This window comes from Pseudorca crassidens, chromosome 10 (assembly GCF_039906515.1).
Source record: "Pseudorca crassidens isolate mPseCra1 chromosome 10, mPseCra1.hap1, whole genome shotgun sequence".
NCBI classification, from domain to species: Eukaryota; Metazoa; Chordata; class Mammalia; order Artiodactyla; family Delphinidae; genus Pseudorca; species Pseudorca crassidens.
The window spans coordinates 70,695,954-70,719,368 of NC_090305.1; the positions used below are offsets into that span (position 1 = coordinate 70,695,954).

The 23,415-nt window shown below is 40.1% G+C and overlaps 1 protein-coding gene and 1 pseudogene across 1 annotated transcript; both read left to right on the forward strand.

The window, feature by feature from the left end:
* Nucleotides 1-333: 333 nt before the first annotated feature.
* On the forward strand, nucleotides 334-914 carry LOC137232496 (small ribosomal subunit protein eS7-like; annotated as a pseudogene).
* Nucleotides 915-17,316: 16,402 nt separating this feature from the next.
* LOC137232924 (IQ domain-containing protein F2-like) lies at nucleotides 17,317-19,813 on the forward strand. The gene is made up of 2 exons (XM_067755768.1): nucleotides 17,317-17,328; nucleotides 17,522-19,813. The coding sequence occupies exons 1-2, from the start codon at nucleotides 17,317-17,319 to the stop codon at nucleotides 17,903-17,905; spliced, it is 396 nt and encodes a 131-aa protein (XP_067611869.1). The 3' UTR covers nucleotides 17,906-19,813.
* Nucleotides 19,814-23,415: the final 3,602 nt, after the last annotated feature.

Consider the following 23,415-nt stretch of genomic DNA (forward strand, 5'->3'; position numbering starts at 1 on the left):
CAGAATCACCTCATTAGAACAAAGGACACGCCTATCATCCAGGAAATTATAAGAATTTCAGAAGCTCTGTGTCATGATCCAGTTCAAAGACCAAATATTAGAACAAAAGATGCTCCTAGTGCTGTTATCACTTAAGAAAATACAAGGGTGCTTCCTGGGACTCTCTAGGCTTCCACCGTTTCTCTGTGGTTCTTCCGGTTTCTCTACTGGCGCCATTCCCACCTCTTCCCCTTTGCCTCTGGGATTTAACGAGCTCTCCTGAGACCTAGGCCTCCAAATGTGGGGGTGGGTGAGGAACAAATGTTAGTTAGCCTCATTGGCAAGGTCAAGGCCATGTTCAGTTCCAGTGTGAAGGTCATGAAGCCCAATTGTGAGAAGCTGGGAGTTCAAGTCTGGAATCTTCCAGGCCCTCGTGGAGCTGGAGATGAACTTGGACCTCAAGGCCCAGCTGCGAGAGCTGAACATCAGAATTGCCAAGGACATTGAAGTTAGTGGTGGTCGGAAAGCTATTATAACCTTTGTTCTCATTCCTCAATTGAAATCTTTCCAGAAACTCCAGGTCCAGCTATTGTGTGAGTTGGAGAAGAAGTTCAGCAGGAGACATGTTGTCTTTGTCACTCAGAGGAGAATTCTGCCTAAGCCAACTCGAAAAAGCCATACAAAAAATAAGCAAGTATCCCAGGAGCTGCACTCTGACAGCCGTGCATGATGTGATCCTGGAGGACTTGGTTTTTCCAAGTGAGATTGTGGGCAAGAGAATCCGCAAGAAACTGGATGGCAGCTGGCTCATAAAGGTTCATTTGGATAAAGCACAGCAGAACAATGTGCAATACAAAGTTGAAACATTTTCTGGTGTCTATAAGAAGTTCATGGGTAAGTATATTAATTTTGAATTCCCATAGTTTCAGTTGTAAACAAAAATGACTAAATAAAATATTATTCACAATTTAAAAAAAAGAAAGAAATTACAAGGTTTTCAGGAGCTCTGTGCCAGGGTCTAGGGGCAAAGACCAATATATATTTTCTATTTCTTCCAAGTCTGTAATATCTTGATGTAAGAAATAATCAAAAGTGAGGGGGACATGTCAAAAGAATGCAGAAGCCAGGCTGAAGGGCTCCCAGTGGCCAAATCTGGGTCAATTTGAGCACAAAATTATGATGATAGCAGATTATAAACTATAGAATTAAATAGGAACCCATCAGTTCACACCGATATAAATTAATAAATGAAAAATTTAATGAGAAGAGAAGTATCTTCCTTAGAAAGCAACTAATATATGTAGGAAGAATTAAGGTATTAGAAAGTCACTGCTCAATCACAATGGCCGAGGGATAGGAAGTAGAGTTCACCTCCCTCCACAGAAACATTGAAAATAGATCTACAAGCAGAATGATTCACACAGAACAGCTACTGAATGCCGACAGAAGACCTCAGATGTCCGAAAAGACAAGAAAACCTCCACGTAACTGGGTAGGACAAAAGGAAAAAGAAAAAGAAGGAATCAAGACAGGGCTGCACCCTGGGGAGGGAGCTGTGAAGGAGGAAAGTTTCCTGCACCGTGGGAAGGTTTCTCGCAAGTGGAGAAATTAAGACAGAGGGGGAGTTTTGGAGCCTAAAAGGGGAAGCAGCAACTGGTTTGTGAAAGGCAAAATGGAGACTAACCTGCACAGAGGGTCAGCACCCCCACCCTGCACTCTCAAACCTGAGATACTCCTCTGTTAGTGAGGTTGAGGGTCAGGTACTAAAGCTCAGACTCCTAAGCTCAGGCCCAGAGAGAGGACCAGGGTTAGGTGCAGAAAGAGCCTGAAGAGGTTGGGCCACAGCAACTGAGGGTGTACTAGGAAGAAGCCTGGGCCCACCAGAGAGGCAAGGAACCATTATTGGGAGGCGCATGAGAAGAGGAGAGGGAACACCATAAGAACTTCTATCCCTGTGAGTGCTCCCAGGCAACAGGACACCACCTACAGGAGTTCTGGGGGCAGGTGCGAGAAGCCACCACCATCTTGGGCTCCAGAGGTGGGCACTGGCTGCCTCTTCCAGACCCACAGGCAGACACCAGGCCCCACCCCTACTGACCCAGGAGGGCGTGGACAGCTCCCAAAACTAGGAATTCTGCCAGCAGGTCACAGAACCCGCCCCTGCTGACCTGTAAGGGTGTGGACAGCTCCCGAAACTAGGAATTCTGCCAGCGGGCCACAGGACTTACCTTGCTGTCCCAGGAGGGCACGAATAGCTCTCACTACTAGGAAATTCACCAGTGGGTGTCAGGACCTGCTCTGCTGTCCCAGGAGGATGTGGATAACTACCCCCACTAGGAAATCTGCCCAGAGGAGGGGCTGAAACCACAGCTGATCCCCAGGGGCTGTGTGACTAAGGAAGAAGAGCTGAAATTTCTCCTTGCAGCTGCACAAACTGTGGAGTTACACCTCCACTGATGCCTTCCCTAATTCAGCGCCTGTGAAACATCCAAAAGGACAACTGCTCTTGCAGCTGCAACGGGTCTGGCTTTAGCAGCTGTGGGCTCTTTGGGCATGTACTCATGGGGGTTGGGCCAGACCAGAGTTTGCGCTGCCTCCTTAGCTCCCACAGTGGGTACAGGTGTACAACTACTGCAGTCCTGGGACCTGACCTCAGTGGACCTGCGCCGGTGGCCGGGTGAAAACAACACGTGAGAGTCAACAGGGCTGATCGCCGGCATACCCACAGTTAAGGTGGGACTGAGAGCAGTGCCAACAATATACTTTGTGAGCCCTCACAATGGGCAGAAGGGGATACAACAGAGCATATTCACAGGTAAACAGCTTCAGAGGAGAAATACACAGTGGCTTCTCTCCCAGTGGGAGTGCTCCAATCCCACATATCTCACATTGCAGATCAGAATCACAGCTAAGAAATAGATCTTTGGGCCTCTACTCCAACAGCTACGGAGCAGACCCCACCCCTGACAGGTCAGTGACAACCACAGAGCAAAGGGGAGGCCCTGATCAATTTCTAGGGCAGGCTCTGATCACTATAACACCAATCAAACCCCCTATCAAGGGAAAAATGGCACAAGCCTCTGGACCAACCTCACCCATCAAGGGGGCAGACACCAGAGGAAGTACAATTCTGCAGCCTGTGGAAGGGAGACCACAAACACAGTAAGTTTGACAAAATGAGATGACAAAGAAATATGTTGCAGACGAAGGAGCAAGATAAAAACCTACAAAAACAACTAAGTGAAGAGAAGATAAGCAATCTACATGAAAAAGAATTCAGAGTGATGATAGTCAAGATGATCCAAGATCTCAGAAAAAAAATGGAGGCGGATCGAGAAGATACAAGAAAATTTTAACAAAGACCTAGAAGAACTAAAGAACAAACAGAGATGAGCAATAACTGAAATGAAAAATACACTAGAAGGAATCAATAGCAGAATAACTGAAGCAAAAGAACGGATAAATGACCTGGAGGCAGAATGGTTGAAATCCCTGCCATGGAACAGGGTAAAGACAAAAGAGGGAATTCCCTGGCAGTTGAGTGGTTAGGATGCCACACTTTCATTGCTGAGGGCCTGGTTTGGGAACTAAGATCCCACAAGCTGTGCAGTGCAGCCAAAATTTTTTTTAAAAGCATAAAACATGAAAAGAAATGTCTCAGAGATCTCTGGGACAACATTAAATGCACCAACATTCAAATTATAGGGGTCCCAGAAGAAGAAGAAAAAGAGAAACGGCCTGAGAAAGTATTTGAAGAGATTATAGTCAAAAATTTCCCTAACATGGGAAAGGGAATAGTCATCAAAGTCCAGGAAATGCAGAGTCCCATACAGGATAAACCCAAGGAGGAATGCTCTGAGACACATATCAATAAAACTAACAAAAATTAAATACAGGGGCTTCCCTGGTGGCGCAGTGGTTGAGAGTCTGCCTGCCAATGCAGGGAATGCGGGTTCATGCCCCAGTCCGGGAGGATCCCACATGCCGCAGAGCGGCTGGGCCCGTGAGCCGTGGCCGCTGGGCCTGTGCGTCTGGAGCCTGTGCTCCGCAACAGGAGAGGCCACAGCAGTGAGAGGCCCGCGTACCGCAAAAAAAAAAAAAAAAAAAATTAAATACAAAGAAAAACTATTAAAAGCAACAAGGGAAAAGCAACAAATAATATACAAGGGAATCCCCATAAGGTTATCAGTTGATTTTTCAGCAGAAACTCTTCAAGCCAGAAGGGAGTGGCAGGATATATTTAAAACGATGAAAGGGAAAAACCTACAACCAAGAATACTCTACCCACAAGGCTCTCATTCATATTTGAAGGAGAAATCAAAAGCTTTCCAGACAAGCAAAAGTTAAAAGAATGCAGCACCACCAAACCAGCTTTACAACAAATGCTAAAGGAACTTCTCTAGACAAGAAACACAAGAGAAGAGAACAAAAGAGGAAGAGAAGAAAAAAGACCTACAAAAACAAACCCAAAACAATTAAGAAAATGGCACTAGAACATACATATCGATAACTACCTTAAATGTAAATGGATTAAATGCTCCAACCAAAAGACATAGACCAGCTGAATGCATACAGAAACAAGAGCCATATATATGCTGTCTACAATAGACCCATTTCAGACCTAGGGCCACATACAGACTGAAAGTGAGGGTATGGAAAAAGGTATTCCATGCAAATGGAAATCAAAACAAAGTGAGAGTAGCAATACTCATATAAGACAAAATAGACTTTAAAGTAAAGACTCTTATGAGGGACAAAGAAGGACACTACACAATGATCAAGGATCAATCCAAGAAGATATAACAATTGTAAATATATATGCATCCAGCATAGGAGCACCTCAATATATAAGACAAATACTAACAGCCATAAAGGAGAAATCGACAGTAGCACAATAATAGTGGGGGACTTTAACACCCCACTTTCATCAATGGACAGATCATCCAGACATAAAATTAATAGAGGGGGCTTCCCTGGTGGCGCAGTGGTTGAGAGTCCGCCTGCCGATGCAGGGGACACAGGTTCATGCCCCGGTCTGCGAGGATCCCACATGCCGCGGAGCGGCTGGGCCCGTGAGCCATGGCCGCTGAGCCTACACGTCCGGAGCCTGTGCTCCGCAACGGGAGAGGCCACGACAGTGAGAGGCCCGCATACCACAAAAAAAGAAAAAAAAAAAAATTAATAGAGGAACACAGGCCTTAAATGACACATTAGACCAGATAGACATTTTTTTAACAACTTTATTGCGTATAAATGCTTTGCAATGGTGTGTTAGTTTCTGCGTTATAACATAGTGAATCAGCTATACATATACATATATCCCCATATCTCCTCACTCTTGTGTCTCCCTCTCACCCTCCCTATCCCACCCCTCTAGGTGGTCACAAAGCACTGAGTTAATCTCCCTGTGCTATGTGGCTGCTTCCCACTAGCTATCTGTTTTACATTTGGTAGTGTATATCTGTCCACGCCACTCTCTCACTTGGTCCCAGCTTACCCTTCCCCCTCCCCGTGTCCTCAGGCCCATTCTCTACATCTGCGTCTTTATTCCTGTCCTGCCCCTGGGTTCATCAGAACCATTTTTTTTTTTAGATTCCATATATATTAGCATATAGTATTTGTTTTTCTCTTTCTGACTTACTTCACTCTGTATGACCGACTCTAGGTCTATCCACCTCACTACAAATAACTCAATTTCATTTCTTTTTATGGCAGAGTAATATCCCATTGTATATATGTGCCACATCTTCTTTATCCATTCACCTGTTGATAGACACTTAGGCTGCTTCCATGTCCTGGCTATTGTAAATAGTGCTGCAATGAACATTGTGGTACATGTCTCTCTTGGAACTATGGTTTTCTCAGGGTATATGCCTAGTAGTGGGATTGCTGGGTCATATGGCAGTTCTATTTTTAGTTTTTTAAGGAAACTCCATACTGTTCTCCGTAGTGGCTGTATCAATTTACATTCCCACCAATAGTGGAAGAGGGTTCCCTTTTCTCCACACCCTCTCCAGCATTTATTGTTTGTAGATTGTCTTATAGGTTTTTTTTTTGAATTTTTGAATTTATTTTATTTGCTTTTTTATACAATAGGTTCTTATTACTTATCCATTTTATACATATTAGTGTATACATGTCAATCCCAATCTCCCAATTCATCACACCACCACCACCACCACCCCGCACCGCTTTCCCCACTTGGTGTCCATACATTTGTCCTCTACATCTGTGTCTCAATTTCTGCCCTGTAAACCGGTTCATCTGTACCATTTTTCTACGTTCCACATATATGCATTAATATACGATATTTGTTTTTCTCTTTCTGACTTACTCTGTATGACAGTCTCTAGATTCAACCACATCTCTACAAATGACCCAATTTCATTCCTTTTTATGGCTGAGTAATATTCCATTGTATATATGTACCACATCTTCTTTATCCATTCATCTATCGATGGGCATTTAGGTTGCTTCCATGACCTGGCTATTGTAAACAGTGCTGCAATGAACATTGGGGTGTATGTGTCTTTTTGAATTATGGTTTTCTCTCAGTATATGTCCAGTAGTGGGATTGCTGGGTCATATGGTAATTCTATTTCTAGTTTTTTAAGGAACCTCCATACTGTTCTCCATAGTGGCTGTATCAATTTACATTCCCACCAACAGTGCAAGAGGGTTCCCTTTTCTTCACCCCCTCTCCAGCATTTGTTGTTTGTAGATTTTCTGATGATGTCCACTCTAACTGGTGTGAGTTGATATCTCATTGTAGTTTTAATTTGCATTTCTCTAATAATTAGTGATGGTGAGCAGCTTTTCATGTGCTTCTTGGCCATCTGTATGTCTTCTTGGAGAAATGTCTATTTAGATCTTCTGCCCATTTTTGGATTGGGTTCTTTGTTTTTTTAATATTGAGCTGCATGAGTTGTTTATATATTTTGGAGATTAATCCTTTGTCCGTTGATTCATTTGCACATATTTTCTCCCATTCTGAGGGTTGTCCTTTTGTCGTGTTTGTACTTTCCTTTGCTTTGCAAAAGGTTTTAAGTTTCATTAGGTCCCATTTGTTTATTTTTGTTTTTATTTCCATTTCTCTAGGAGGTGGATCAAAAAAGTTCTTGCTGTGATTTATGTCAAAGAGTGTTCTTCCTATGTTTTCCTCTAAGAGTTTTATAGTGTCCAGTCTCATATTTAGGTCTCTAATCCATTTTGAGTTTATTTTTGTGTATGGTGTTAGGGAGTGTTCTAATTTCATTATTTTACATGTAGCTGTCCAGTTTTCCCAGCACCACTTATTGAAGAGACAGTCTTTTCTCTATTATATATGCTTGCCTCCTTTGTCATAGATTAGTTGACCATAGGTGTGTGGGTTTATCTCTGGGCTTTCTATCCTGTTCCATTGATCTATATTTCTCTTTTTGTGCCAGTACCATATTGTCTTTATTACTATAGGTTTGTAGTCTGAAGTCAGGGAGTCTGATTCCTCCAGCTCCATTTTTTTCCCTCAAGACTGCTTTGGCTATTCGGGGTCTTTTGTGTCTCCATACACATTTTAAGATTTTTTGTTCTAGTTCTGTAAAAAAAATGCCATTGCTAATTTGATAGGGACTGCATTGAATCTGTAGATTGCTTTGGGTAGTATAGTCATTTTCACAATATTGATTCTTCCAATCCAAGAACATGGTATATCTGTTTGTTTGTATCATCTTTGATATCTTTCATCAGTGTCTTATAGTTTTTTGCATACAGGTCTTTTGTCTCGCTAGGTAGGTTTATTCCTAGGTATTTTATTCTTTTTGTTGCAATGGTAAATGGGAGTGTTTCCTTAATTTCTCTTTCAGATTTTTCATCATTAGTGTATAGGAATGCAAGAGATTTCTGTGCATTAATTTTGTATCCTGCAGCTTTACCAAATTCATTGATTAGCACTAGTAGTTTCCTGGTGGCATTTTCAGGATTCTCTATGTATAGTATCATGTCATCTGCAAACAGTGACAGTTCTACTTCTTCTTTCCCAATTTGTATTCCTTTTATTTCTTTTTCTTCTCTGATTGCCGTGGCTAGGACTTCCAAAACTATGTTGAATAATAGTGGTGAGAGTGAACATCCTTGTCTTGTTCCTGATCTTAGAGGAAATGCTTTCAGTTTTTCACCATTGAGAATGATGTTTGCTGTGGGTTTGTCATATATGGCCTTTATTATGTTGAGCTAGGTTACATCTATGCCCACTTTCTGGAGAGTTTTTATCATATATGGGTGTTGAATTTTGTCAAAAGCATTTTCTGCATCTATGGAGATGATCATATGGTTTTTATTCTTCAATTTGTTAATATGGTGTATCACATTGATTGATTTGCGTATATTGAAGAATCCTTGCATCCCTGGGATAAATCCCACTTGATCATGGTGTATGATCCTTTTAATATGTTGCTGGATTCTGTTTGCTAGTATTTTATTGAGGATTTTTGCATCTATATTCATCAGTGATATTGGTCTGTAATTTTCTTTTTCTGTAGTATCTTTGACTGGTTTTGGTATCAGGGTGATGGTAGCCTCATAGAATGAGTTTCGGAGTGTTCCTTCCTCTGCAGTTTTTTGGAAGAGTTTGAGAAGGATGGGTGTTAACTCTTCTGTAAATGTCTGATAGAATTCACCTGTGAAGCCATCTGGTCCTGGACTTTTGTTTGTTGGAAGATTTTTAATCACCGTTTCAATTTCAGTGCTTGTGATTGGTCTGTTCATATTTTCTGTTTCTTCCTGGTTCAGTCTTAGAAGGTTATACCTTTCTAAGAATTTGCCCATTTCTTCCAGGTTGTCCATGTTATTGTCATAGAGTTGCTTGTAGTAGTCTCTTAGGATGCTTTGTATTTCTGCGGTGTCTGTTGTTAACTTCTCCTTTTTCATTTCTAATTTTATTGATTTGGGTCCTCTCCCTCTTTTTCTTGATGAGTTTGGCTAATGGTTTATCAATTTTGTTTATCTTCTCAAAGAACCAGCTGTTAGTTTTATTGATCTTTGCTATTGTTTTCTTTGTTTCTGTTTCATTTATTTCTGCTCTGATCTTCATGATTTCTTTCCTTCTGCTAATTTTGGGTTTTGTTTGTTCTTCTTTCTCTAGTTCCTTTTGGTGTAAGGTTAGATTGTTTGAGATTTCTCTTGTTTCTTGAGGTAAGCTTATATTGCTATAATCTTCCCTCTTAGAACTGTTTTTGCTTCATCGCATAGGTTTTGGATCATCGTGTTTTCTTTGTCATTTGTCTCTAGGTATTTTTTGATTTCCTCAGTGATCTCTTGGTTATTTAGTAACATATTGTTTAGCTTCCGTGTGTTTGTGTTTTTTATGTTTTTTTCCCCTGTAATTGATTTCTAATCTCATAGCATTGTGGTCAGAAAAGATGCTTGATATGATTTCAATTTTTGTAAATTTACTGAGACTTGATTTGTGGCCCAGGATGTGATCTATCGTGGAAAATGTTCCGTGCGCACTTGAGAAGAAAGTGTAATCTGCTGTTTGGGGATGGGATGTCCTATAAATATCAATTAAATCTATCTGGTCTATTGTATCATTTAAAGCTTGTGTTTCCTTATGAATTTTCTGTTTGGATGATCTGTCCATTGGTGTAATTGAGGTGTTAAACTCCCCCACTATTATTGTGTTACTGTCGATTGCCTCTTTTATAGCTGTTAGCAGTTGCCTTATGTATTGAGGTGTTCCTATGTTGGGTACATATATATTTATAATTGTTATATCTTCTTCTTGGATTGATCCCTTGATCATTATGTAGTGTCCCTCCTTGTCTCTTGAAACATTCTGTATTTTAAAGTCTATTTTATCTGATATGAGTATTGCTACTCCAGCTTTCTTTTGATTTCCATTTGCATGGAATATCTTTTTCCATCCCCTCACTTTCAGTCTGAATGTGTCCCTAGGTCTGAGGTGGGTCTCTTGTAGACAGCATATATATGGGCCTTGTTTTGGTATCCATTCAGCGAGCCTGTCTTTTGTTTGGAGCATTTAATACATTCACGTTTAAGGTAATTTTTGATACGTATGTTCCTATTACCATTTTCTTAATTGTTTTGGGTTTGTTTTTGTCGGTCCTTTCCTTCTCTTATGCTTCCCACTTAGAGAAGTTCATTTAGCATTTGTTGTAGAGCTGGTTTGGTGGTGCTGAATTCTCTTAGCTTTTGCTTGTCTGGACAGCTTTTGATTTCTCCATCGAATCTGAATGAGATCTTTGCAGGGTAGAGTAATCTTGGTTGTAGGTTCTTCCCTTTCATCACTTTAACTATGTCATGCCACTCTCTTCTGGCTTGTAGAGTTTCTGCTGAGAAATCAGCTGTTAACCTTATGGGAGTTCCCTTGTATGTTATTTATTGTTTTTCCCTTGCTGCTTTCAATAATTTTTCTTTGTCTTTAATTTTTACCAATTTGATTACTATGTGTCTCGGCGTGTTTCTCCTTGGGTTTTTCGTGCGTGGGTTTTTCCTTGGGTTTTTCTGTGCTTCCTGGACTTGGGTGGCTATTTCCTTTCCCACGTTAGGGAAGTTTTTGACTATAATCTCTTCAAATATTTTCTCTGGCCCTTTCTCTCTCTCTTCTCCTTCTGAGACCCCTATAATGCAAATGTTGTTGTGTTTAATGTTGTCCCAGAGGTCTCTGAGGCTGTCTTCATTTCTTTTCATTCTTTATTCTGTTCCGTGGCATTGAATTCCACCATTCTGTCTTCCAGGGCACTTATCCCTTCTTCTGCCTCAGTTATTCTGCTATAGATTCTCTCTAGTGTATTTTTCATTTCAGTTATTTGTATTGTTCATCTGTTTGTTTGTTCTTTAATTCTTCTAGGTCTTTGTTAAACATTTCTTACATCTTCTCAATCTTTTCCCCCATTCTTTTTCCAAGGTCCTGGATCATCTTCACTATCATTATTCTGAATTCTTTTTCTGGAAGGTTGCCTATCTCAACTTCATTTAGGTGTTTTTCTGGGGTTTTATCTTGTTCCTTCATCTGGTACATAGCCCTCTGCCTTTTCATCTTGTCTATCTTTCTGTGAATGTGGTTTTTGTTCCACAGGCTGCAGGATTGTATTGTTTGTAGATTTTTTTGATGATGGCCATTCTGACTGGAGTGAGGTAATAACCTCATTGTAGTTTTGATTTGCATTTCTCTAATGATTAGTGATGTTGAGTATCCTTTCATTTATTTGTTGGCAATCTGTATATCTTCTCTGGAGAAATGTCTATTTATCCAACCCATTTTTGGATTGGGTTGTTTGTTTTTTTGATATTGAGCTGCATGAGCTGCTTGTAAATTGTGGAGATTAATCCTTTGCCAGTTGCTTCAATTGCAAATATTTTCTCCCATTCTGAGGGTTGTCTTTTCGTCTTGTTTATGTTTTCCTTTGCTTTGCAAAAGGTTTTAAGTTTCACTAGGTCCCATTTGTTTACTTTTGTTTTTATTTCCATTTCTCTAGGAAGTGGGTCAAAAAGGATCTTCCTGTGATTTATGTCATAGAGTGTTCTGCCTATGTTTTCCTCTAAGAGTTTTATAGTGTATGGCCTTACATTTAGTTAGACCAGATAGACTTAACTGTTATTTATAGGGCATTCCATCCGAAAGCAGCAGAATAGAGTTTCTTCTCAAGTGCACACAGAACATTCTCCAGGATAGATCACATCTTGGGTCACAAATCAAGTCTCAGTAAATTTAAGAAAATTGAAATCATAGCATGCATGTTTTCCAACCACAACGCTATGAGGTTAGAAATCAATTACAGGGAAAAAAAAACTGTAAAAAGCACAAACACGTGGAAGCTAAACAATATGGTAGTAGATAACCAATGGATCACTGAAGAAATGAAGGAGGAAATTAAAAATACCTAGAAACACATGACAACGAAAACACGTTGACCCAAAACCTATGGGATGCAGCAAAAGCAGTTCTAAGAGGGAACTTTATAGCAATACAATCTTACCTCTAGAAACAAGAAAAATGTCAAATAAACAACCTAACCTTACACCTAAAGGAACTAAAGAAAGAAAAACAAGCAAAACGCAAAGTTAGTAGAAGGAAAGAAATGATAAAGGTCAGAGCAGAAATAAATGAAATAGAGACAAAGAAAACAATAAAAAAAAAGATTAGTGAAACTAAAATCTTGTTCTTTCATAAGATAAACAAAATTGATAAACCCTTAGCCATACTCATCAAGAAAAAAAGGGAGAGGACTCAAATCAATAAAATTAGAAATGAAAAAGAAGTTACGACTGACACCACAGAAATACAAAGGCTCATAAGAGATTACTACAAGCAATTATATGCCAATAAAATGGACAACCTGGAAGAAATGGACAAATTCTTAGAAAGGTACAGCCTTCCAAGACTGAACCAGGAAGAAATAGAAAATAGGAATAGACCAATCACAAGTAATGAAATTGAAACTGTTATTAAAAATCTTCCAACAACAAAAGTCCGGGACCAGATGGCTTCACACGTGAATTCTGTCAAACATTTAGAGAAGAGCTAATACCTATCCTTCTCAAACTCTTCCAAAAAAATTGCAGAGAAAGGAACACTCCCAAGCCCATTCTACGAGGCCACTATCACCCTGATACCAAAACCAGTCAAAGATATCACAAAAAAAGAAAATGATAGTCCAATATCACTGACGAACATAGACACAAAAATCCTTAAGAAAATACTAGCAAACAGAATCCAGCAACACATTAAAAGGATCATACACCATGATCAAGTGGGATTTATCCCAGGGATGCAAGGATTCTTCAATATACGCAAATCAATCAATGTGATACACCATATTAACAAATTGAAGAATAAAAACCATATGATCATCTCCATAGATGCAGAAAATGCTTTTGACAAACTTCAACACCCATATATGATAAAAACTCTCCAGAAAGTGGGCATAGATGGAACCTACCTCAACATAATTAAGGCCATATACGACAAACCCACAGCAAACATCATTCTCAATGGTGAAAAACTGAAAGCATTTCTTCTAAGATCAGGAACAAGACAAGGATGTTCACTCTCACCACTATTATTCAACATAGTTTTGGAAGTCCTAGCCACGGCAATCAGAGAAGAACAAGAAATAAAAGAATCCAAATTGGAAAAGAAGAAGTAAAACTGTCACTGTTTGCAGATGACATGATTCTATACATAGATAATCCTAAAGACCCTACCAGAAAACTACTAGAGCTGATCAATGAATTTGGTAAAGTTGCAGGATACAAATTAATACACAGAAATCTCTTGCATTCCTATACACTAACAGTGAAAAATTAGAAAAAATAGTTAAAGGAACACTCCCATTTACCATCACAACAAAACGAATAAAATACCTAGGAATAAACCTACTTAAGGAGGCAAAAGACCTGTACTCAGAAAAGTATAAGACACTGATGAAAGATATCAAAGATGACACAAACAGATGGAGAGATATACCATGTTCTTGGTTGGAAGAATCAATATTGTGAAAATGACTATACTATCTAAAGCAATCTACAGATTCAGTGCAACCCCTGTCAAATTACCAATGGCATTTATCACAGAATTAGAATAAAAAATTTTACAATTTGTATGGATACAAAAAAGACCCCGAATTGACAAAGCAATCTTGAGAAAGAAAAATGGAGCTGGAGGAATCAGGCTCCCTGACTTCAGAGTATACTATGAAGCTACAGTAATCAAAACAGTATGATACAGGCACAAAAACAAATATAGATCAATGGAACAGGATAGAAAGCCCAGAGATAAACCCATACACTTTTGGTCACCTAATCTCTGACAAAGGAGGCAAGAATATACAATGGAGAAAAGACGGTCTCTTCAATAAGTGGTGCTGGGAAAACTGGACAGCTACATGTAAAAGAATGAAATTAGAACACTCCCTACACCATACACAAAAATAAACTCAAAATGGATTAAAGACCTAAATGTAAGACTGGACACTATAATACTTTTAGAGGAAAACATAGGCAGAACACTCTATGACATAAATCGCAGCAAGATCTTTTTTGATCCACCTCCTAGAGTGATGAAAATAAAAAACAAAAATAATAAATGGCATCTAATTAAACTTAAAATCTTTTGCACAGCAAAGGAAAGCATAAACAAAACAAAAAGACAACCTTCAGAATGGGAGAAAATATTTGCAAACGAAGCAACCAACAAGGGATTAATCTCCAAAATATACAAACGACTTGTGCAGCTTTATGTCAAAAAAACAAGTAACCCAATCAAAAAATGGGCAGAAGATCTAAATAGACATTTCCACAAAGAAGACATATGGATGGCCAAAAAAACACATGAAAAGGTGCTCAACATCACTAATTATTAGAGGAATGCAAATCAAAACTACAATGAGGTATCACCTCACACCAGTCAGAATGGCCATCATCAAAAAATCTACAAACAATAAATGCTGGAGAGGGTGTGGAGAAAAGGGAACCCTCCTACACTTTTGGTGGCACTGTAAATTGGTGCAGCCACTGTGGAGAACAGTATGGATTTTCCTTAAAAAACTAGAAATAGAACTACCATATGACCCAGCAATCCCACACCTAGGCATATACCTGGAGAAAACCATAGTTCAAAAAGATACATGCGGGGACTTCCCTGGTGGTTGAGTGGCTAAGACTTTGCCTTCCAATGTAGGGGGTGTGGGTTCGATTCCTGGTTGGGGAGCTAAGATCCCACATGCCTTGCAGCCAAAAAACCAAAACATAAAACAGAAGCAATATTGTAACAAATTCAGTAAAGACTTTAACAATGGTCCACATCAAGAAAATCTTTAAAAAAAAAAAAGATACATGCACGCAAATGTTCATTGCAGTACTATTTACAATAGCCAGAACATGGAAGCAACCTAAATGTCCATCAACAGAGGAATGGATAAAGAAGATATAGTACATATATACAATGGAATATTACTGAGCCATAAAAAAGAACAAAATAATGCCCTTTGCAGCAACATGGATAGACCTAGAGACTGTCATACTGAGTGAAGTAAGTCAGACACAGAAAGACAAATATCATATGATATCGCATATATGTGGAATTTAAAAAAAAAAGAGGTAAAAGTCACGGATGTAGAAAACAAACTTATGGTTACCAGGGGATAAGGGGGAGGGGAGAATAAATTGGGAGATTGGGATTGACATATACACACTACTATATATAAAATAGATAATAAGGACCTACTGTGTAGCACAGGGAACTCTACTCAATACTCTGTGATGGCCTATATGGGAAAAGAATCTTAAAAAAAAAAAAAGGAGTAGGTGTATATATATATATATATGTATGTGTATATATATATATATATAACTGATTCACTTTGCTGTACACCTGAAAGTAAGACAACATTGTAAATCAACTATACTCCAATAAAAATTTTTTAAAAAAGAAATTCTCTGCTTAGAAATAATCATAGTAATAAATAACTCAGGCAATAAACATTAAGAAATGCTAATCTGAAGATGTGACCAAGACGGTGAAGTAGGTAGACCCTGAGCTCACCTCCTCCCACAAGAATACCAAAATTACAACTACTTACAAAGCGACTATCTATGAGAATGACCTAAAGACTAGCAGAAACGATTTTCCACAGCTAAAGATATGAAGAAGGAACCACAACGAGATGGGTGGGAGGAATGGAGTCAGTATAGTCAAGACGCACACTCCAGGGTGACAACCCACAAACAAAAGGATAATAATTATTACAGAGGTTCTCCCCAAGGAGTGAGGGGTCTGAGCCCCACACAGGGCTCCTTCGCCTGGGGATCCTGCACCGGGATGATGAGCCCCCAGAATTTCTGGCTTTGAAGTCCAGCGGGGCTTGTGTGGGGGAAAGCTGGAGGGCTGTGGGAAACAGAGACTGTTCTTAAAGCACTCATGAAAAATCTCACACGCTCTGAGACCCAGCACAGAGGCAGTAATTTGAAAGTAATTTGAAAAATATCAGCTTTTAAATTTATCTTCCACCACTCATTTTTGTTTTCTATTTAATTAATTTTAAGATTATTTTTTATTTTACTGCTTTCTAGATTCATCTAGTCTCTCTAGTTTCCTATGGCACACTGAGGTACTGAAACTTGAATCCAGGGAAGACAGGAAGTGCTAAGTCTGAGAGACAGTAGAGAGCTGTATGGAGCTATCCTGCCATGGTCCCTCCTGCCCTCCTGTGTGACTGATAATGAGAAAGGATGTGGATGGACCTCACTGGAGGAACGGCACCCAAGTGCCCTGTCTTTCCACTCTGAGTTCGGATATGTCTCTGACAGAAGGGAAATGGACAGGTAATACAAGTTCGCATGGAGCTTGTTTGTGAGGAAGACTCAACTTACGTGGCATATATCCTAATCCTGATGTCATAAAGCAATTGTTAACTCATAGCTCTCCCCCTCATATTACTCATCAGACCTTGGGAAGTAGAGAAATAAAGGAACCATCTAGAGACAAGCCATGGGGGTTCGATTTTGTGTAAGAGACATGGCCAGATTCACTCAGCAGGCTTGAGGGTGGGTGGGAATCACTCTGGACTTCACAGCTTTTGGGAAAAAAGAGGATGCTGAGGCAGTGGGTATCTTTGTGCAGAGCCATAGAGAGAAACGGTACTCTTAGCTCATCCATTCATTTCCCGTTTAATTCTCATGACAGACAGACGGCAATTCAATTTTAATTGTGATTGAGGATTCCGAAGACGAAATTAGGTTGAAGCAGAAGAAGAAGCAGAAGCAGAAGTAGCAGCAGAAAAAAGAGGTAGGTAAAATCTCCATATAATTAACAGATATCCAGAACATTTATGTCAGTGTCATGAGGGTGTGGAATTGTGCCTCTTAGGGATCCAGAGTTTAAAGTAATCAGGAGTCAATTCAATACTGGCTTATTTTTCCTTCACTTCCTTCTCAGCATGAACTCTCTGGCTCTGGGTTTGACTGTGACACAAAGAGTGAATGGCGAGAAGGAAAGCCATCAAGAAATGCATGAGCTGGGAGATGAGGATGTGAGGACTCTGAATTAGAAAGTAGAATGTTCACAGTATGGGGAGGCTGGGAGTAGAATATGTGATGAGGGTGTTAAAAACTCACCGCCATATTGAAATACACTGTTGTGGCAGAAAGAAATCAGCCAATGGAACTAGAATTAGCAGAGAATACCAGGCAAAAGCATTATGAGGCCAAACCTCCCAAACCCAATAAGCACTGAAGAGGTAGAGTACAACTAAGTCCCTCACATTCTTAATGCACCCTCCTAGTTACTAATGGTTTTTCTCTTGATCCATGCACCTGTGAGGTAGTCAAGAGAAGGATGCTATGACTCTGAGGGTAAGGTGATGTGTCCATGTTGGCAGAGGAGGACTCACCACCCAGGACTTCTGCCTCTTAGTTAGTGTCCTGCTAACTCCCCTGAAGTCTCCAAAGAAGGGCTGACTATTAAAAGAATCAAGGCCCTTTCCAGGAATATCCTAGAAGTTGGTGGCAGGAAGTTCCCTGAGTGGTCTCTCTTATCTCTGCCTAGAAAAATATAAAAGAAAGAATAAAAGCAGCCGAGAAGATCCAGGCCTGGTTGCGTGGAACCCTGGTGCACCAGACATTGTTACACGCAGCCCTCAAGGCCTGGATCATTCAGTGCTGGTGGAGACTGACAATGGACAGGCTGTGGCAGAAGAAGCGGAGGGCAGCCCTGATTTCCTACGCACACACAGAGAGGGCAGTGGTCAAGCTCCAGGCTTTGGTCTGTATGTGGCACGTCCACTGGTGTTACTGCCAGGTGCTCAATGCCATCTACATGATCCAGTACCACTGGCAAGGCCACAACTACCAGACCTGTGCTCTTCTCCGGGGCCACTGTGTAGTCACAGCCACTCACCTGCAGTTCCACATTGAAATCATCAACCCCTAAGGGATGGCAAGAAGCGGCACTGTCTCCTGTCCTCAGTAAAGGTCTAACCTGATCTGGTATGTCTCATGGTCTCCCCACCAGCTAATGGAAATTTTAGGACTTAAGCCATGCTGCCTCCTCTTCTCCCTGGGAAAGAACTTTAGTGAGGTTTTTCCCTTGTGCCCATGAACCCTGTTCTGGACTGACAATTCCATATGCTACTTACTTAGTTGTCAAAACAGAAGCCAAGGTCCTAGTCTAATATAACAGAGCCAGAAGTCCCAGCTCCCATCCCCAGCCCCGTTCCTTTCTTCTCGCCAGGAATCTGCGAGACAGGTGAGCTACATCTTCCTGAAGACTTTGGGTACCTCTGCACATGAGAACAGACAGTGAGGGTCTTCTCTGTCCGCCTGTAGTTGGGGATTGACTGGGATCTCAGATGCCTCAGACAAGGTATCTTTGGCAATCACCTAGTGAAAAGGTCAGCATGTGGCTGACTCTTCTGGTAGAAGTGCAGTGCAGCCCCAGGTAAAGGACAGGAGGCTGGCCTTAGTGATAGATGTGACTGGGCATGCTGACGAGCAGGTGATGACCCTGGGGACTGGTAGAAAACAGGAGTTCATGGCACTTCAACTCCATCTTCACAATTCCCTTACCAGAACTCCTCTCCCTGAGGGCTGTGTAGCAAACAGGGCTCCCCCTGATATTACCCCCATCCCTACTCTTGTCTCCATTCTCACTCCCATGGTCATACTAAAGCAATGCTATACTCAGTAGCAATTTCTGTGATGATGGAAATGTTCTGTATCAGTGCTGTCCAGTGTGGTAGCCACTAGCCACACATGGCTGTGGAGCACTTGAAATGTCCCTGGTGCAACTAAAGAATTGACTTTTAAATTTTATTTAAATTAATTTATATTTAAATAGCCACATATGGCTAGTGCCTATTCCATTGAATAGTGTGGCTCTGGACCTTACCATTAACCAATCAGTGTACTGTTGCCCAAATTGCTTTTTCTGGAGTTTCATTCTCTTTTTACTTTATTCTCTCCTTCCAGTTCACCTTTCAAATACCCCTAATAGAATGTTTCTTCAGATGTGATAAAGTCTTCCAATCTATTGACCCTACCAATTTTTTTTACAGCCATCACCCTGACAAACCCTTGTATCTCTCTTTACCCAGTTCAGATTCTATACTTAATTATTGTAATCTCTCTCCTGAACAACTTGAATTCCCTTGGTCCTCTCTCTGCAAATGTATGTGGGATGAACTTAATTATCTACCTGCTCTGTGCCTGCAGAAGAGTGGCATGGCTAGAGCAAAACACCCATGAGGCATGGTCTCGGTTCATATTCATGACTGCAAATCTCCATTGGACAAATTTCCCAATAAATTTATCTGGTGTGTTTGCATTTCTTTTTTCTGAATTGAATAATTCATACCACCTCCTCTCCAAATGCCCAATTCTGCTTCTCCCCTTGAACTCCATAATGATGATATATGTCACCACACACTTAACAGAAGAAATGGGAGCAGACTGGACCTCCATCTTCCTACCACCTCATTCTCCATCCCAGCTCCATCTGGACCACACTTGCTGCCTTCCCTCCAAGTGAAATAAATGAAGGGTCTTTGATCCCATCAAAGGTTAACTCCTCCATTATCCTGCTGCCATCTCAAGGTGTTTGATCCTGCATTCATAACCCCACTATCCAAATTATCAATGTCTACCTCTTCCATCTTTAAAAAATACGATCTTAATCAGTTTCTTTTCCAGTTCTCTGTTTCTCCTCATAGCAAATCATGCCGTCACTGTTTCCACTTCTGTTCCTACTATTTTCTCTTCAGCCCATTCCAATCAGCCTTCTACCCCTCTTACTTCACTGACACTGCACTCATCAACATCACCAACATTGCAACTGACCAAATCCAATTCTCTCTACATTAGGCTACAGAGTTAATTACTCCCTTCTTATTGAAATACATAATTTTTTAAAAGCAAACAACAAAAATCATACCACTTAATCCACAGTACTTTAATATATATCTTTAATAGATGAGACCTTTGTAAAAATATAAGCTCAATATTATCATATCTATCAACAGTCACAATAATTCATAGAATATATATGTAATATCATATATCTTAATATCATAGAATATATATGTACCTAATAACTGAGCTTCAAGATACATAAAGTAGAATTCCCCTGTGCCCCTTTGTGGTCACCCACTACTCTCCACCAAACCCTAGCAACCACTGGTCTGTAATATGTACGAATTGTTTTCCCTTTTCCAGAATGTCATGTAGAAGGAATAATAATTTGTAGCCTTTTGAATCTGGCTTCTTTCATTTAGCATAATGTGTCTGAGACCTGTGGTGTGGTGAGTACTCATTTGTTTTAATTACTGAGTGGTATTCCATTGTATGGATGTTATCAGAAATTTTTACCAGTTGAAGGGTCTTGGAGTTGTTTCCAGTTTGGGGTGATTACAAATTAATCTGCTATGTATATGTGTGTTTTTTTGTGTGAACCTAAGTTTTGCACTTTATTTGGTTAAAAACCTAGGAGTGAGAGCTTCCAATTTTGGTACAAGATGGTGTCAACTAATTTTCCCTTCTCCTCCCCTCTAAATACAAACTAAATACTCTGAAAATAATTCAACAATCATAAAAGGACTCTGAAATATGGAGAGATGGCGGATCATCTAGGAGTCTCAAGATTTTAAAAGGTACACCTAGATGAATTCTTGTTTTATCTGTCATACATCTCAGACTGGACACCAGATATGTCTGCAACCTAAAACCAACAACAGGCATAGGGAAAGCTAAACAAAACAAACAAAACAAGAAAAGCATGCTCTCTCTGGTCAAAAGAAGGGGAAGCCCAGCAGAGACTAAGCAGGGAGACCCACGCCTAGTGGCAACAGCAGACTGAATTGCCTACAGTACCCTTATAAGCCAACCCATCCCATGCCCCACATGCACTGGCAGCAACAGGCATGATCTGCTCACAACAGCAGCAACAGTGGAACCCAGGCTTATCCACCCACTCCACACCCCACATCCATTAGCAGTGGTGACCCAGTCTGTCCTCAGCAGCAGTAAAAGCAGAACCCATGTGGGCCAACACACTTCATTTATCATCTGCTAACAGAAGCAGGCTTGATCTACCCACAGCAGCAACAGCAGAACCTGAGCAGATCAACCCATCTCCTACCCCAAACTAAATGGGAGGAGAGAGGGGATCCTCCTGTACCTCAGCTCCAACAAGCCTAGTATCTCCTGGCCTTCCAGTCAGTGGCAGAGGCAATCCAGACCTAGCAGCACCTGGCCATCCAGCCAGCCACAGAAGAAGATCCAGAACAGGAACTTCCTGTCCCTCCACCCAACAGCAAAATGCAGTCCAGGTAGCCCTTCTCTCCTCCAGTGGCACCAGCAGAGACCGGGTGGGACACCCACTGACACCAGGTGGCCAGTGAACAGGCCAGCATATTGCTCTCTACCTCAGAAGTCCAACATCCTAAACCCTCCATCTAATGGCAAGAGGGAACCCAGGAAAATGGCTTCTACCTTGTAGGTGGCACCAGAAGGGATCCAGTGGAACCAAAAGAATAAAGCAGACCAGAATTGCATTGAAAGAGCCCAGAAAAGAAAATTCTCATTGGAAACAGGGCCCACAAAAGTAGGCCAGCATCTACATACTAAACCTAAATAGGATGCTGCCTTCTAGAATAGAAGATTTAAATGGCCTTGAGAGCCTCCTAATATAATATCCAAAATGTCCAGCATACAATAGAAAATCACTCATCATACCAAGAACCAATAAAAGTATGATGTTAGATGTGGATTCTCTTTATCAAGTTAAAGTTTGGTAGTTCCCTCTATTCCTAACTTGCTAAGAGTTTCGTTTTTATCATGAATGGGTGTTGGATTTTGTCAAATGGTTTTTCTGTTTCTGACTATATATAGTCATATGATTTTTCTTCTTTAGCCTGTTGATATGGTGGATTGATTAATTTTTGAATGTTTGAAGTAGCCTCGCTTACCTGGGATAAATTTATAGTTGGTGCTGGTGTATAATTTCTTTTGTACCTTGTTGGGTTTGATTTTTACCTCTACGTTCCTGAGAGGTACTAATGTACACTTTTTAAAAAATTCCCTTTGTCTGATTTTGATATCAAGGTAATACTGACCTCATAAAAATTGGGAGCATTCTCTCCTTTTCTGTTTCCTGGAAGACATTATGTAAAATTGGTGTGAAAATTCTTCTTTAAATATTTTGTAAAAATTCTTTAGTGAAGCCATCTGGGCCTGGAGATCTCTTTTTAGAGAACTTTTAAATTACAAATTCAATTTCTTTAATGGCCAAGGGACTATTCAGGTATCTGTTTCATCTGATTGGGTTGGTATTGTGTAACTTTCAAACAGTTGATTAATTTCTTTTAAGTTGTTGAATTTATGAGAATAAAGTTACTCATGGTGTGTTTCCTTATGCTTTTTTTAATATTTTATTTTTTTAATACAGCAGGTTTTTATTAGTTATCCATTTTATACATTTTAGTGTATATATGTCAATCCCAATCTCCCAGTTCATCCCACCACCACCACCACCACCACCCCAGTTTCCCCCCTTGGTTCCATACATTTGTTCTGTACATCTTTGTCTCTATTTCTGCCTTGCAAACCAGTTCATCTGTAACATTTTTCTAGATTCCACATATATGCGTTAATATACGATATTTGTTTTTCTCTTCCTGACTTACTTCACTCTGTATGACAGTCTCTATGTCCATCAACGTCTCTACAAATGACCCAATTTCGTTCCTTTTTATGGCTGAGTAATATTCCATTGTATAAATGTACCACATCTTCTTTATCCATTCGTCTGTTGATGGGCATTTAGGTTGCTTCCATGGCCTGGCTATTGTAAATAGTGCTGCAATGAACATTGTGTACATGACTCTTTTTGAATTATGGTTTTCTCTGGGTATATGCCCAGTAGTGGGATTACAGGGTCATATGGTAATTCTATTTTTAGTTTTTTAAGGAACCTCCATACTGTTCTCCATAGTGGCTGTATCAATTTACATTCCCACCAACAGTGCAAGAGGGTTCCCTTTTCTCCACACCCTCTGCAGCGTTTGTTGTTTGTAGATTTTCTGATGATGGCCATTCTGATTGGTGTGAGGTGATACCTCCTTGTAGTTTTGATTTGCATTTCTCTGTTCCCTTATGCTTTTAATGGCTGCCAGATCTATAGTGGGGGGAATGGGAGAAAGTCTAGGCAAAAAGTTCTTAGACTTGACTGCAAACATACAATCCATAAAAGGAAAATTGATACATTAGACTTGGTCAAATTTAAAACTTTTGCTCTATGAAAGACGCTGTTAAGAGAATGAAAAGACAAGTTGGGTGACAGGAGAAAATATTTGCAAACCACATATTTGATGAACTTGTATCTAGAATATATTTTTATCATTTTTCCAGTTTTATTGAGGTATAATTACAAATAAAAATTGTATATAT